This window comes from Poecilia latipinna, unplaced genomic scaffold (assembly GCF_001443285.1).
Source record: "Poecilia latipinna isolate Pla-1442-1.1 unplaced genomic scaffold, P_latipinna-1.0 Scaffold60, whole genome shotgun sequence".
In the NCBI taxonomy this organism is placed as follows: domain Eukaryota; kingdom Metazoa; phylum Chordata; class Actinopteri; order Cyprinodontiformes; family Poeciliidae; genus Poecilia; species Poecilia latipinna.
Window position 1 is genome coordinate 382,579 of NW_015112676.1, and position 15,601 is coordinate 398,179.

Sequence of the window (15,601 nt, forward strand, 5' to 3'; positions counted from 1 at the left end):
ATAAAAACCCTTCCCCCCACCCCCCCCCCCCCAACCCCCCCCCCCCAAAAAAAAAAAAAAACAAAAAAAAAGACAGCAGCAGGAGATATCCCTCTGAGAACAGAAAGGTCCAGGAGGATTTATTTCCTGCTAAACACATCTTTGCACATCGCAAAACATTGCATGTGTTACATTGTGATGATGTCTGCTTGGTGTACCTGCTGTTCATGTCTACCTCTGCACCACACTGGGTTTTGACCTTTGCTGACATTTTGACTGATGTTGTCGAACAGAGTTTCCCTCCTTGTGTATCCTTCTGTTGCAAGAGAAAGTCTGACTATAATCTCTGTTCTGTATTTCGAAGAATTCCAGCAATACCATATATTTTATATATATATATATATATATATATTTAGACAGAAATGAATACATGTTCAGTGGTTAAAAAAAAAATCAGTGGGGTGATTTTATCAGGATAATTATAAAATCAAAGGGTGGCTCCAGCTCTTATGCAATGAAGGTGTTTTTATGTTTCGTGTCTGAGATCAAAGTCTCACTGTTTCACACTTCTCCCCAGGGAAAGGTGAACTCTACGAGCACATAATGTTGATCTTGTTGATCAATAAATGCATTTTAAAGGGTGTGCTATATAAAACCCAAAACAGTTTCAGCATAATCCAACCTTGTTTTTAAAGGTCACACGGATAAGAAACCTTGATAAATCTATCTGGCGATGCAAATTTATATGACCCCTTGCTTTTTCATATGCTGTCTGTCTCCCAAATCCTTCTACTTCTACTTCAGACATCTGGGCTAAAGAGGAACAGGACTGGGCCGTTCCTTTGTGGTCCAAAGTCCTCTTTTTGGAGGAAAGCACATTTTGCATTTTATTTGGAAGAAAAGGTCCCAACGTCTGGAGGAAGAGGGAAGAAACACAGACTCCAAGTTGCTCAAAGTCCGGGGTGAAGTCAGTAGGCGATGCTGGAGGAATTCAGCCACAGTTTATGTTAAAGTGAGACTTCTTGTTCGTGCACAAGCTTTAGCATTTTAATGTTATTTTCTAGGCTGCTGGACCATTTAGAGGTCAACTGACCATGCAGGACAAAGGATTGACGGGAAGTACTGTGTGATGTTCTAATATATACACATTCCCTATTGAATGTATTGGTTTCAAATGCTTTTGTGTAAGTGTGTGTTTCTTCTGAGTTGGGTTTTTTGTAACGCTTTTAGACTTTTTTAGTAATGCTTTTTTTTTATTTGTTAAAATGCCAGAATTTATGCATAATTTTTATGTCTGATTACGCTTTTTAAAAAAATGAAATGTGAAATTTAAAATATTTAAATATGAAATCTGATGTCAGAAGAACAGCTTTATAATATTCTACTTTTCTGGGAAACCGAATTTTGGTTTTAAGCATCATCAAAGTGAGTTGCACAATTTGAACACAATGGCAAAAAGTTTACTTTTCAATTGTGATATAATTTACAGGCCCCTTTAAAAAAAAAAAAAAAAAAAAATATTTACACAGCGGTTATTTGTTAGGCAAATCAGCTCAGTTTTGTCATATGAAAATATCCCAGCATGCTATCGACGCAGGACTGAGTCTGGGAGGGGCGGGATGATGGAGCTAAGATGGCAGCACTGCTGAGGGTGCTGCCTCTTCGGGGTCAAGAAATATTCAAGGAACGAATGAAACCGAAACACAACAGTTTTATTCATGACGACTTTCGTTTCTTCTATTCTGCTACATTTGCTTCTCGTGGCTTGAGGAGGTCTGCCTTCGGGAGGAGAACGACGTGTTGACACTGCGCATCGGAACCCCGTAGCAGCGCCGTCAGAAAGGCTCCTACTCTGCGTCTGAGAATAACCGAGAACAGTGGATGCTAATTGCGGCTCTTTTGCAGCTCGGAGCGGACATATGATGTGACATGTGGCGGGTTTGACGTTGAGAGGATTGCATCTTATGGCTGGATATTACCTGACTGTGTGATATATGCATTGTTCTGCTAAACGATGATGTGTGCTGCTGCGGCAGCGGCCGCCGCCGGTGGAGGGGGAATTTTGCCCTCTTTATCGCCGTCCATGGGGCTGGGTGTCAGGGTAATTTCTGGAGTGGGAGCCGATCTCACCACCATCGGTTCGGGAATGGGTTCTTGCCCGACTTTCGGAGCCCAGTCGGATTGTCGGACTCGGTACCAGCTTTTACTCTCTGGACGAGCCCTTGCGGAAAGATACAGACGGATTTATACCACCGCCATCAATGATAAAGAGCAGGGGATAAATCAGGGAAGGTAAGTGGTCAACAGAAAATGATACATGGAGCTGCTCTGTCAGTTGAAGGGCTAACGGCTGAAAGCTAACCTTAACCCTTTCGTCGCGGTGCTAAGTCGAATATTTTAAATAAAATACTATATTAGTCTCACTTGTATTAATGTTCCGTATTTAATATTAAAACAAGCATGCTGTGTATTCAAATATCTGCTTGCGGAGTCATCTTGTTATTTGGTAAATTTGTGTGACTTCCTTAGCTTAGGGGTACAACCCCAGCTAACATTACGTTGCTTCACCTTTCTGTGGGTGCTTTTTATTCCGGGTGTTCCGGACAATGTGACTTTAATTAAGCGGTGATTCAAAACTGAATAAATGACCAAATACAAGTTTTAGGTCCTAATGCATATGGAATTTGAGCAGTTTTCACTCACACTAGCTAGCTAGCTAGCTGTCATTACAGCATATTGCCAGTTTGTTTTGGACAGAGGGGGACACCCTGCTGCACGTAAACAAACTCATCCCTAATCTTTGGCGTTTTTCTTTCATTAAGCATGTTCTAAATCTTTCCAGTTTTGCTTGACAACATGCGTTGGTCAATTCAGTCGTTTAGTGTTGCCGTGTACATGCTTTTAGGCCCAACAGCGTCACTGTTAGCCAGCTAACAAACGTTTGGCATCAGCCCCTTTCTATGTTATCTAAACATGTCAGTTATACAGAAAAGAGGGTGATAATAACGATAAACATGGATATAACACTATGAATATATACACACATTACATCTAAACAAACCCAAATGGCAATTTGAGACAAGTTCAGATGAAGACGTGTTGGCAGCAAAATGAACTCATCTGGTTTTCTGTCATAATACACTTACGTCATTCTAGTCAGGTTGTTTAGTTTGACAGGATCAGATGATTGCTCAGAAACCAAATAATTACTTTCTAATTTTGGACCATAAAGTCTGACAAATTAAAAAAAAATCGCCAGAAATGATTGTTGAATTGATATTTATTTATTAGAATGAATTGATATGCTCATAAGATGGTGCAAGAACATCTATAAATGAACATCCTGTCTAGTGTTATTTATATTAGTGGGTGTCTGATATTACTTCAGTATTGGTTTTAATGGAAGGCCAGAGAGAGATGTTTAATGGATGATGTTAGTTGTTCAGAGCGCAGTTATTCAAAATTGTAACTCACTCATTACAATTTTGGCTTGTAATTGAAGCCAAAATTATGTTTTTGTTTTAACATGTGGCATAATGCAGATCTTTCCCTTTTTTCCCCTCATCTTCATGTTCTTGTATCTGTATGTACAAACCCTTTCAATAAATTGGAGTATTATTGAAAAACCCATTACAGTAACTCCATCATCAAGTGAATACAGGTGTTTGATTAGTCAAACATCTGTATTTTTTTTTTATCATGATGATTTTCTGCTTCAAACTAATGAAAACATGACATTTATTTTATTATGCTCCTTGAAATATGTAGAATGTTTGTTACTTTTATAACAATATAAAATGTTGTTTAATGTGGATTTTTATTTTAATCCTGATATCTAGACGTACGACTAAGTAATACCTTTTAAGGACTGTATAGTGCTTTTCTAGTGATTCTGATCACTGAAAACGCTTTACATTCACCCGATCGCAACTTGCAGTGCCCAGGGGCACATCGGCACGCCACAGCGGGAAGCTAGAAATTAAACCAACAACCTTAAAATTTCAAAACGACTACTCTACCCACAGAACCACAATCGGCTGAACAATGATGAGTAAAGATTTTCTGCTAAATTTACTGGCAAATGTATTTCAAAGCCACTAGACTGTTCTGTTTGTAGTCAGTGGGGAGGCATAGCATCTTTCTTTTTAGCCAGCTGACCAGCAGCTATGCAGGAAGAGGTAGGAGATGTCGTTAAGAGACCCATCAACTGCAAGTCCATTATTATGATGAAGTGTGGCGGTTTTGGAGTCATTTGTTTGTAAAACCTCGTCATATCTTCTGCTAAAGTTATACTTTGACCACAAGGGTTGCTGCTAAAAACCAAAACACTTAAACTCCTTAAGTTCTACTGCAGCAACTACCATTGATATAATAGTCATGAAGGATATATTTTATGACAAAGACCTGACCAGTTTGAAGAATAGTTTTTAGGAGAACATTCTTAAAACAACCTAATTTCTCTTCCAATCTCCAATAAAACCTACAAAAGGTCTGTTAAACTTATAAAAAGAACTGAAAAATGACTTTTCAGACATGGACATTCAGACAGCTCAAGAAGTCAAAGCACCCCCCCCCGGAACCTGCGCTGCTTGAGCGTGCTTGAAAATGCAATTGAGACAAAAAAGCAGTAGTCGCACTAAAGAGTACTCTCGTGTTTTTAAAAAAAAAAAATAAATCCTTTTAACAGCGCTAAAGCTCCACAGTGCAAATAGAAAGACTTGAATCTGTGTAAATGTGCAACACAGCAGATGTTGTTCTCCCACTGCACTGTCCTTTTCTGCCCCCTGTTAAGTGTGGTCTCGGACTCCTTTTCTAGAGTGATGCTGTACATGCCATCAGGTTTAATTTGTCTCATTTTGCCTGCAACTTTTGCACCGGTGCTAATGCAGAGAACTCAGAACTGAAATAATCTTTCAACCCCGAGAGAAAAAAAAATTGGAGTGCTTTTCGTCCAAATGAGCCTTTTAAGTGCCGTGAAAATCCAAAAGACACAAGTACTGCAAGGGAGAGCATGCATTAGCACTCGCATTCGGATTCTATGAATCTCCCGCTCCTTTGTGGTTCGAGTACTAAATGTCTTTTTTTTTGGTTAAAATGTTTTAGAAATTTTAAACAAATGCACATAGAAAAGGTTATGCTTTACATTATCCGCCTTGTTTCTGTGAACTTCCAGGGGGAAGAAGGCCTTGAGTAAGAAGAAACTGAAAAGGCGACAAAAAGTCAAGTCAAAAGTCAAATCAAGAACAAAGGTAAGAGATGTCAAGGTGTTCTCTTTTGCTTTTTTTTTAAAAAAATACTACTCTTGATTTAGAAAATCAATTTTTTTTAAGTTTTATCTCTGCTTTCTGGGATTCTTTTGCTCAAAGCGCCACTGTTTTTGTCAATTGTAGTTGTTAAGCCTCCTAGGTAGTTGGAGATGACATAATCTACAGATATCACACAATGTTTCTTGATGATACCTACGATAAATCCTCTCGGCTGAAGTGTCTGAACTGATGCTGCGATTAAAGACGAGGTCAGGTAGATTTGCGGATCTGTGCTGTTTATTTTTTTGTTTTGAGTTCAGTCAGCTGCAGTTTAGCCCCTCCAAACATGAAGTTGGGGTGGTTGAATGTGGAGCACTCGGGGAGTGGCTCCGACTTGTGCATGATGGGCTGTTGCCAAGCGACCTAATGTGTTCCACATCTCCACAGCAACAGTTTCCTGCCTCCATCTCCTTCATCCGAAGGAGGATCCAGGTCTGGATAAAAAGGATGCTGTTGTGTTGTTTTGATCCCAAAGTACTTCAAGCTCATAAGGAGATGAATTATACTGAAGGTTATATTTATTCCTTTCCACTGTTTCTTTAAGAGAGTAAGGTCTCCAAGGAGATGTGGAAAATATGTCATGCCTCCGTTCTGCAAAAAAAAGAATCTGTCTGAAATGTTTCTAGTTTTCTTCAAGTAAAAATCCTCCTTTTTAAATTATTTCTTCTTAAAATTAAGTGACAACCTCTACACGCAGAGAAGTGAGCCTGGATATCAGGGAGGCATAAGAACTGTGGGTTGCTGTTAGATGGACACTGGGCAGTCATGTCGTATTTGTACTTGTCACGCTCACTCTTGCTCTGTCATGCCTCTGACGCTGGAGTAGTCAGACAGTAGAGTGGTTTGAATTCTCTCCAGCTCCTCTTCTGCTGCTGCATTGAAACATGAAAGTAGGGCAAAGAACAAAACGGAAAAAAAAAAAAAAAAACACGCACGCTTGTCATTTCTATGAAGAGCATTATGCAACATCTTGTTTGTAGGCAGATGTGCGATTTGTTTTCGTTAAAATCGTATCGCAATTGTGTATAATTGCGATAGTAATATGTATGATATGGTACACTAAGCAATTTCCTCATCATGCATTTCTTACTTGAAGTCATTATCGCCAGAAAAAGTGTCTTGGAAATGTAATAATAGAAATGTTTTGTATCCCTTTTCTGGTGGCTTCCTCCTTGTATACATTTCCTGTAAGTCCAAGCTTTTATGCTAAGTGATCATTGATATTGAGCTTTAAAAACGTTTGAGCTTTTTCCTAGAACTTATTACTAGGAATGTCCTGATGAGAATTTCTTTCTTAGATGCAGATCAGAGTAATTATGATACTAAGGAAATAAAATGAATGCCATTTACGTACCCGGCGGCTATAGATTTATTTATTTATTTTTTGTGTCTGGAATTTCACCAGGTCAGCTACAAAATACTACTCCTTCATGGCATTGAATAATTTAGTGTGCTACTATGTATTAGCATAACTTTATCATTTGTATCTCTACATATGGTTGCGGTTTACAAACTCATGCAACGCTTCAGCTGATTATGTTATCATGCAGAGCAGTTTGCTAAAATGCCATGCTAACATTGGCATGTTTGCTTTGCTTTTCTGTGTCTCATTGATAATTCACATATATGCAGCATAAATCAATGCGGCACGAAGTCATTGCGTATGGACAAAACGTACAAAAAAAAAGTTTCTCCTGCGTTGTAAGCTTTGCACTTTTGATTTGAACATTGTACGATTTAAATGACTGGTGTTTCAGCTGCTCTCTGTTCTGCTTTAGTACTTTTAGACAGCTTGCCTGAATATGTCTGAGCAAAGGTCAGAGCAGGTGACATCACACAGACAAACAAGGAACTGCAGAAGGCAGTAGACTTTGATTTTTCTGTAGAGAGTAAAACGTTCTTAGAAGCCTAATTGTTGCCATATTATAAAAAAACAAAAAAAAAGTCTTGATTTAGGCCAAGTTTGAGTTTATCACAACACTATAGGGGGGATATGATTGTTTTAAAAGTGGTTTGATTGCAAACAGGATAAACTCCTAATGTCTGCAAGCATGGGACAGTGTGGTTGGGATTGTTTTAGTGTTTCAACTATTTCAGCCTCCACTGTTGCAGTAAATGTAACTGCCGGTGTGCTGAAGTAAACGATTTGCTAACGAATGTATTATATCTTAAGAGCTGCATCTGTGTTTGTGATTGTCTAACAGCGTGTGGTGGTAGCTCCACTGATGAATTTTTAAATGCTTTATATCATCGTTTTTAATCGTTGTCAGTAAATACAGAAAAGCATCGTGATGACATTTAGAGTCCTTATCTCCGGTTCCTAATCAGGACTCTGCTCCGATACTTGAGATTCTTATGTGGTTTATTCCTATAAAGCCATAATTAGTGTGTTAGTGGCATGGATACGATGTCTCTCTAGTCGTGTGCACAGATATTTTAGCTGTGTTGATGTGATCTTCATTTGATGTCAAAGATTACAGTAATAATTTCTTTTCTAACTTGTGGCTCTTAATATTTAAAGAGATTCAGCTTTCAGCAAGTTAGACATAGAGTAGAACCTTGGAAAGAAGAAGCAATCTCCTTTTCCACGCTGTAGGCAGAAAGGTCTTTCCTTGAAATGGTTCAGCAAGCTTAGAACCGATATTGAACATTCTGAAGATGACTTTATAATTTTTTTTTGTAAGAGTGAAGCTAGTAAGTGTAACACTACTTGAGAAGTACAGACTTTTTTATTTTATTTTTTTATTATTTTATTAAGAGCTCAAAGGTTAAAAACTGACATGGTTTATGTTGACATCATAAGGTTCTATTGAATTGCTTTTTATTAGGATTTTCTCAATGAATTGTATTGTAATAGTGATGTAAAGCTGCATTGAGCATGAGAGGAGAGACGATACGCGATGTTGAATTAAAAAGAACATAAGATTTTAACTATTTCGGAGGAAACCAAGAAGGACTTAGGCTTTCACAAACACAGCGAAGGTTTTACAAGTGCGATATTGATCTAGTCGTAGTTGTCATTTCAGCATTGGCGAGTCCAGTATTGCATTTGCAAAGGTGTGGAAGGATGCCGTCAGAAAACAAACACGGCCACACCTCATGTATGTTGTTAGTGGCTGAGATATTAAGCGTGTTGGACAATGTGTAATTGCAAAGACAGAAATGAGTCAGAAAAATGCGAATTAATCATAATTGATATTGGGGCTTTATGTTATTAGCAAGCCAGTCAACGTGCGGTGGTGTCGGTGCAATAACAATATAATTTGCGCTAAATAAGTCATGTTTGTTGCAAGTATGAATACTTTGTGTTTCTGCAGAAACACTTTACTCTCTCTAGCATTTTGATGTTACATTTCCAATCACATCGCTACCGTAAAATGCCTGAATGCGTCGTACTTAAATAATCATCTGATATTGTGATTGCAGTGATGATGCAACTATGAAGAATTTGCAGTATGCTGCTTTTCATTAAGCCCATATTTCTGTTTTTAAAATGTTTTTTTTTTTTAATTGTCATAATGTAATATTTTAATCTTAATGGTCATGTTTTTGGCATGAACCGATACGGCAACTACAGATTTGATTTCACATGTTTACTCATGAAATAGCCTGTTATATAATTTGATTTCAGCTTACCATGTTGGCTTGCATCCCCTCGGTTTTAATTTTCTATTAGTTTAAGATACTTCCTCGACAAAGTGTGCCGTTGGATGTCTGGCAGTGGCTTTGTAAAACTTTTAAGTGCTTACTTCAGATCATCAGTGTGGAGCACACAGAAACCCTCTGAGCAGCTTGCTGGAGTCATGCGTTGTACTTTATCTAAGTGAGAAGAAACCCATGAGTGTGCCGGTTGGATTTGCATATTGCATAATGGGATCGTCATCTTCTTGTGTGCTTTCAGATAGAATGGATTGGCTGTCCGTTGGCATATTTGATAACAGTTAATCGTTCTCGCTAACGAGTGCTGCTCCTGTGAACTTTATAAACTGGCAGATCTGCCCAACAGCATGGAGCTTCGGCATCTAACGCTTTGAAACACTCCTTTTGCAGGTGGAAAATAATTAAACAATTCAGCTTTATTTTCTCTGCTGCACAAGTTTGACAGGATTCAGTTTGCGGGCTCTGAATATCTCCACGCTTTAATTCTGTTACATGAACGCTGTATGGCCTGAGTCACAAAGGTTACGCTACTACCGTGGCAAAAGATCAGCTGACGGCACTGTTTGGGGAGTGTGGAGCCAGCGTTCTTCTCCTCGCAGGTTTTAGTTGATAATAAATGACCCTTTCCACCCCTGAAAAGATGACCTCACCTCCTGCCATCAGGATGCCAGAAGCACAGCAGTGCGAGAGATCCTGGGTGGATCGATGCAGTTCTTTAGAGCTCGTCTCAGGACTGTGGTTAAAATACTTCTCTTGGTGGGACTGGGAAAGCAGTCAGCAATTAGTTAAATTGTTTATCGAGTTTCTCAGTCGACTGCAGTTTGTCTGATCATAATGATTATAGAAAACCTTTAATTTGAATAGTTATTTTAATCCAAATTTCCCCAGCTGGGCTGCCCTCCTCATTTATATTGAGTAAAATCAATTAAAGAAAAAAAAAAAACTGTAAAAACTCAGTAATGGAGGAGAGTGGTTACGTTGAGCTGCTTGATGTCCATTTCAGAAAATATTTGCTGAATCATCAACTCCTGTCATCTATATGAAATATATATACTATTTAAATATGTTAAGTGTTTTTGGGAAATAAGAAAAATTCAAAGCAATTCATCTCTGTGTTGGAATTTGGGTCAACTCTTCTTTGAAGATTTGTTTTCATTTGGCCACACCTTATGGGTTTTGAAGCACGAACGACCCATTTAATCTGTTTAAAGACCCGACTTTGACTAGACCACTCCAGAACCGCTTGGATTTTTGGCTGAAACCAGACTCTCTGGTTCAGTCAATTGTTACAACTTGTCCAGGTCCTGAACCGGCAAAGAAGTTCAACATTGTCACACTAATACCACTATGTTTTTTTTTTTGTTTTTTTTTTTGTGTCCTCTTCCCCATCTGCTTCCTTTTGCTTTTCAGATGTAATTTTGTTGCTTGACTCTCTCGCCTTTTAAAAATTCCACAACAAAGTTTTGGATCATTATGATGCCTTTGTGCCAAATGTGAAGCATCACTTTCCGTTCTTTTTTGGTGTGCAGAAGTTTTGACCTCAAGGTCCCATGGATGCCATTTTTTCCCCATGTCCTCCTTATTGTTAAATCGTCACCTCTGACCTTGACTGAGACACTTGAGGCCTGTGGTGCTTCCAGTGTTGCAACCATCTGGACTGATGGCGTCCTGGAGTAATTTTGGTAGGAAGGATAAGCTCTTCAGTCTTTTGTGTATAGTGGCTCTCACTGTTTGTTAGAAAGAATTTGTTGATGCTTTTCAAGACTGATGGATCTCAATGACTTTTTCATGAATTATTTCAGTTGTTTTTTTGTGAAGATCTTTTGGCATACTTCATGTTGCCAGACAGGTTCTATTTTTTATTTCTTTATTCAACGAGGCAATAATCAGCACTGAATATTGCTAATAATATATTAAATATTTTTCTGAGTACTGTGTATATAAATTAAGGGTCAGTTTTCAGGCAACGCCTAGATATTGTGTAACCTTCAACAATGGAGTGTAAAATAGCAGAATGCAGCTTTCGGATTGTTTGCATTAGTTGCTCTTTGGTCAAAATTGACTTTAAGGAAATGCATTAGATAAGCTAACTGATTTTTTTTTTTTTTTTCAGCATTAAAGCAAACTTGATAAATCAGTTAAACTCGGTGACCTATTCCACCATTTCTTTACATTTTCCTGTATCCAGTCTAAATTTTACACCACCTATTAATTTCTTCTGTAGCTGATTTCCAAAGCTTTTATTTTTCTCATTATAAAAAAAATAAGTTATAGTATTGGCCAAATGTTTATTTCTGCAAGACTGTTCACTGGTAGTAAGAAGCTACTGCTGACGACACACTCGTTAACAGGCAAAATGATCTAACATGTTTCATTTTGTTAAACTATGGAACTATATTCCCTCCTGTCCCTTTAGCCTTTTCTGAGATGACACCGCTGTTGCCAAACAAAAAGACTGCGGCCACACGCTGCGGTGACTCACACCCAATCTGTTCCTCAATGAACAATATATGTCACAATGCCAAATTCTGTAGCTATCATACTTTACTGTTGGCAAAAGAGCATAAAAAAATAAGCTGTTCACTGATTTCATTGGACCTGTGTGATCCTTTCTGATAGTAAGACATCTATGTTCCGGGCCATCAGCAAATTATTGGCACCCTTGGCAAATATTTACACAAAGCCTTAAATTAGCCTTTTATTAACCTTTTTTTTTTTTTTTTTTTAAAGCTCACCCTCATTACTGTTTACGGTGGCGAGACAAATGTGGGTCCTCACTCAACTTTGCTTGTTACACTTAGAGTTGTTTAACTTTAATTGGTACAGTTGATTGGTTGTGAGATATTTAAATGGCAAATTTGATAATATTTTTCCCTTCTTTAATCAGTTATATCAGTTATGATAGATTCTTACCAAATGAATAAATTTATTCCAGTTATAGCGTGGATTTTTCTCAAATGTGCATTTTTGTGAGGTTATATTGCTTGATGATTAAAAAAAAACAACAACAATTTACTAGATGTGCAAATTTTTGTGTAGAGTGCCATATTACTGAAACTTGTTCTACATTAAGAATCATTTTGCTTTTTATGGCTCTGGCTTATTAATTCTCTCTTGGATATGAATGTTACATTCATGGCCCTATAACATTAAATACTTCAACCACACCACTGGAGGATATTTCCGATTGCTTACAACATGGTGGTTAGGTTTGCTAGAAATAAAAACTCTGCTAACTAAAGGAATCCTAGTTTAACATACAGAGTATCTGGTAACGTCTGTTCAGCTGATGCTGACAGACCTTGCACATTATGTTCATATAGATTTTCATGTCTGTTCTGAGCAGACAATTGCATAGTGATGGCTTTGTGTAAATAATTTGAAGCCCGTTTGGTCGACGTACGTTTTAGACACACAGATGTTTTGTAGTCAGAAATCATATATAAGGTTTGCCTTAGATGTAGGATTTCTTGCATGTCTATTTTCTAGATGTAAGTTGAAAAATATGTTTGTGCATAAGACTGACACGACATGACATCTGTTATGAACATGAAGGAGTCTTTATGAATCTCTGACTGTTGTCATAAAGTGTCATTTGGTAAATAATTACACTTTTAATGCAAAGCTGTTCTAAAAATTGCATTGAAAGTTCAAAGTGTCAGATTTGGATAAAGTGTCATTATTTTGTAAATGCTGCAAAGTTGGCACTTTTAATGGACTTTTGATGCAACTTTTAGAGCAACTTTGCATTGAAAGTGTCATTTACCAAATGACACTTCATGATTACAGTCATAGACATTCATTTAGACTCCTTTGTGTTTTTGACAGCGTCATGTCAGTCTTATGTACACCTCATCTAATAAAGTGTTACCAATATGTTTGGTTTGGAGGAGGAATTCATCGCTTCTTTCAGCAATGAAGAAACAAGAATAAAAGTTGGGATTTCTATTTAATTGCCATTGTGGAAATGTTTTTGGTTTTTTTTGTTTCCTTTCAGTATTTATGTACTTGTGAATGCACTAATTGAGCACATCGTGACCAAGTAAAGCATTTATCGATCTTTGTTGTTTGCTTTTTATTATTTCCACAGGCCGAGAGTCTAGATGGAGCTCTTTTCGTGCCAGACATCAAACTACACAGTAACCCCTCTGCATTTAATGTCTACTGCAATGTGCGACACTGCGTTCTGGACTGGCAGCAGAAGGAGGCCTCCCTAGCTCTGGCCTCCAGGACCTCAGTGCAGAGCGGCGACTCAGACAGCGAGGAGGAGGAAGAGTACCGTGAGCCGGCGGTAAAGCTGCCAAAGGTATGAGCCAAGAAGGAGTTTTTTTTTTTTTTTTTTTTTTGTGGCATTTTTGTAGTGGTGTCATTGCTTTGTGTCTTGGCAGAGACAATAGTAGTTTTGATGAGCTTTTGATGGCTCTAATTGTTCAAATTCATCTTTTTTTTTTTTTTACCTACAAACTTTGTAATTTTGTTGATATTACCAGGAATATCTTTAAGCCCTGATCAAAGAAGAATTGTTTGGGCTACAACTTTTCCTCTTGGTTTAGAACAGAGTCAACCTGTGGACTTTTGACATGTTGCTATGGCAGTGGCGTAATTAAATTATGACCCTTGTGCCTGGGTAATTACCTAGCCACTGCCATTTACTGTAGCAAGATGGAATATTTCCTCATGTCAAACAACATGGCTAGAGGTGATCTTGTTTTTGTTTTCATGCGTTATCAGAACTCAGGAATAGAGCAGCTGTTTGGAGACAAAGGGTCTTTAATGTTTGTTTACAGCTATTGCAGGGCCAATAAGGTGGTAAACTTTGCCTCTCAAGCAAACTGTCTACACAATTAGTTGCCAATTATTCACTAGTGGAAAAAAAGAATAGGCTTGGTGCTTGACAGGTGTCGTGCACTGACAACAGAGAAAATAAGTAAAAAGATGTTTTCCGTTTGTGGAAATTGGGTTAGAAATATAACTTAATGTTTTAATTTATGAAAACAATATAGTATCAAACTTTTTAAATTTATTTTGACATTTTTTGCATTTCACTCACTTTATATCCCCAGTCCCTGATGGTTTGCATCAGGGACTGATGCAAACCACCTGTCGATAAAGGAACAGGCAGTCTTATTCATGCTTATTGTGGCTCTAGTTGTAGTTACCAGAAATCTACCATGTGTAAATTACAGGCTCCTGATTCTTAACATGTCTCTTTGTTGGTGTGTTATTTTTACATACATGCAGTTTGAGCTCAAACATGGGTGCAGGCTTGGACTCACAAATGCAGAACTGGACTAACAATTTTTTAATACAGCCACTCCTGAATGTGCCCTTAAAAAGTTAAATAGTAATCATCTCCCATTGTGCGGTACCCATTAAAAAGTTTTTGTTTGTTCCTTTTTTCGGAAGTCATCTTTCATTCACTCTTTTTCGCGTTTTGAGTGAATAACTGCATCAGAGAAGGAAACCTCAATAATCCCTTTCTTTAGTGACTAAACTTCAGCTCTTTCTGTTTGCACTGCACACTGAAGACGCTAACAGAACATCATCTGCAAAGAGCAAAGATGAGACCAGTCAACAAGGTCCAAAAAACATTTGTTGAGTAGAAAACTAGAGCCAAACCCTCCTCACCCCAGGATGGAGGCCACTCTGCTTCTCCTGAATCTGACCCACTGTATAATAAAAAAAAAAACTGTTACTGAAGCAGTGTTTACCATGTAAATATTCCACAGCAATGTAGAGTCTTTCATTATGGATTTTGATGAATAGATGCAAGTCGTCATGCTTACATAATCTCTGAGCCAAACTCTTTGATGATACAACACTTTTTAGGGTTGAGTTTTAATTCCATCGTGTTGATGACGAGATAGATGTTGCAAATATGTGTTGAGAAAACAATTCTTGATGTATGTCTTTAAAATGAATTCTGAAGTCATCATTGAATCTGTCCATTTAGATTTTTTTTCTTGGACTTTTATTGCATCTTTTATGCAATAAAGCTTACTTTTAAGTAAGGGAAGAAGAGGTCTTCAGTGGCATTGCAGCGTAATTTGATTGTCTAACAAACTTTGTTAAAAACGATGGGAAAGGACATCTGTTTCTGGGCCAAACTCTTTCACATACGCAGACATACAATTGCAGCTGACGTTCTACCCAATGTACTAATTGGATATTTAAACTGACCCAAGTAACTATGCATACTATAGGAGATTGAGCAGAGCAGGACTCCAATCCTTGGTTAATCTACTCTTTGCATTAAAATATGTAGAAAGAAAAGGATTTTGAGTTAGCAAAATGTTCAATCTTTCCTCACTGACCCTTTACACAAACCTGCTTCCTTCCTCGTCTGCAGATCATCGGCATCGGCCTGTGCGGGGTTTTTGAGCTGATTAAAGAGACTCGGTTCTCTCACCCATTACTGTGCCTGCGCAGCCTGCAGGCTTTGTTGGACATGCTGCAGGGGCAACAGCCAGAGGGTTTTCAGACGGAGCCTCCTGATGTGTTAGGTAAACTTCTACTTGCACTTGCCTTTCTATAATGGTAATTACTTATTATTTTATTCTATTTTCCAAATACCGTATTTTCCGCACTATAAGGCGTACCGGATTATAAGGCGCACCTTCAATGAATGGTCTATTTTAGGACTTTTTTCATACATT

General features: G+C 37.9%; 1 protein-coding gene across 15 annotated transcripts in view; it reads left to right on the plus strand.

Moving 5' to 3' along the window:
• The first annotated feature begins 1,576 nt into the window (after positions 1–1,576).
• The window catches only part of mycbp2 (MYC binding protein 2), a 74,150-nt gene continuing 60,125 nt past the window's right edge, over positions 1,577–15,601 (plus strand). For 13 of the 15 annotated variants that reach the window (XM_015056717.1, XM_015056727.1, XM_015056783.1 and 10 more), the window contains exons 1-4: positions 1,577–2,271; positions 5,153–5,228; positions 13,036–13,251; positions 15,295–15,448. In XM_015056717.1, coding sequence (XP_014912203.1) covers positions 1,994–2,271; positions 5,153–5,228; positions 13,036–13,251; positions 15,295–15,448 — 724 coding nt within the window. In that variant the 5' untranslated portion in view covers positions 1,577–1,993. The remainder of the gene's footprint in view (positions 2,272–5,152; positions 5,229–13,035; positions 13,252–15,294; positions 15,449–15,601) is intronic. The other 2 variants (XM_015056816.1, XM_015056824.1) reach the window with 1 other exon arrangement.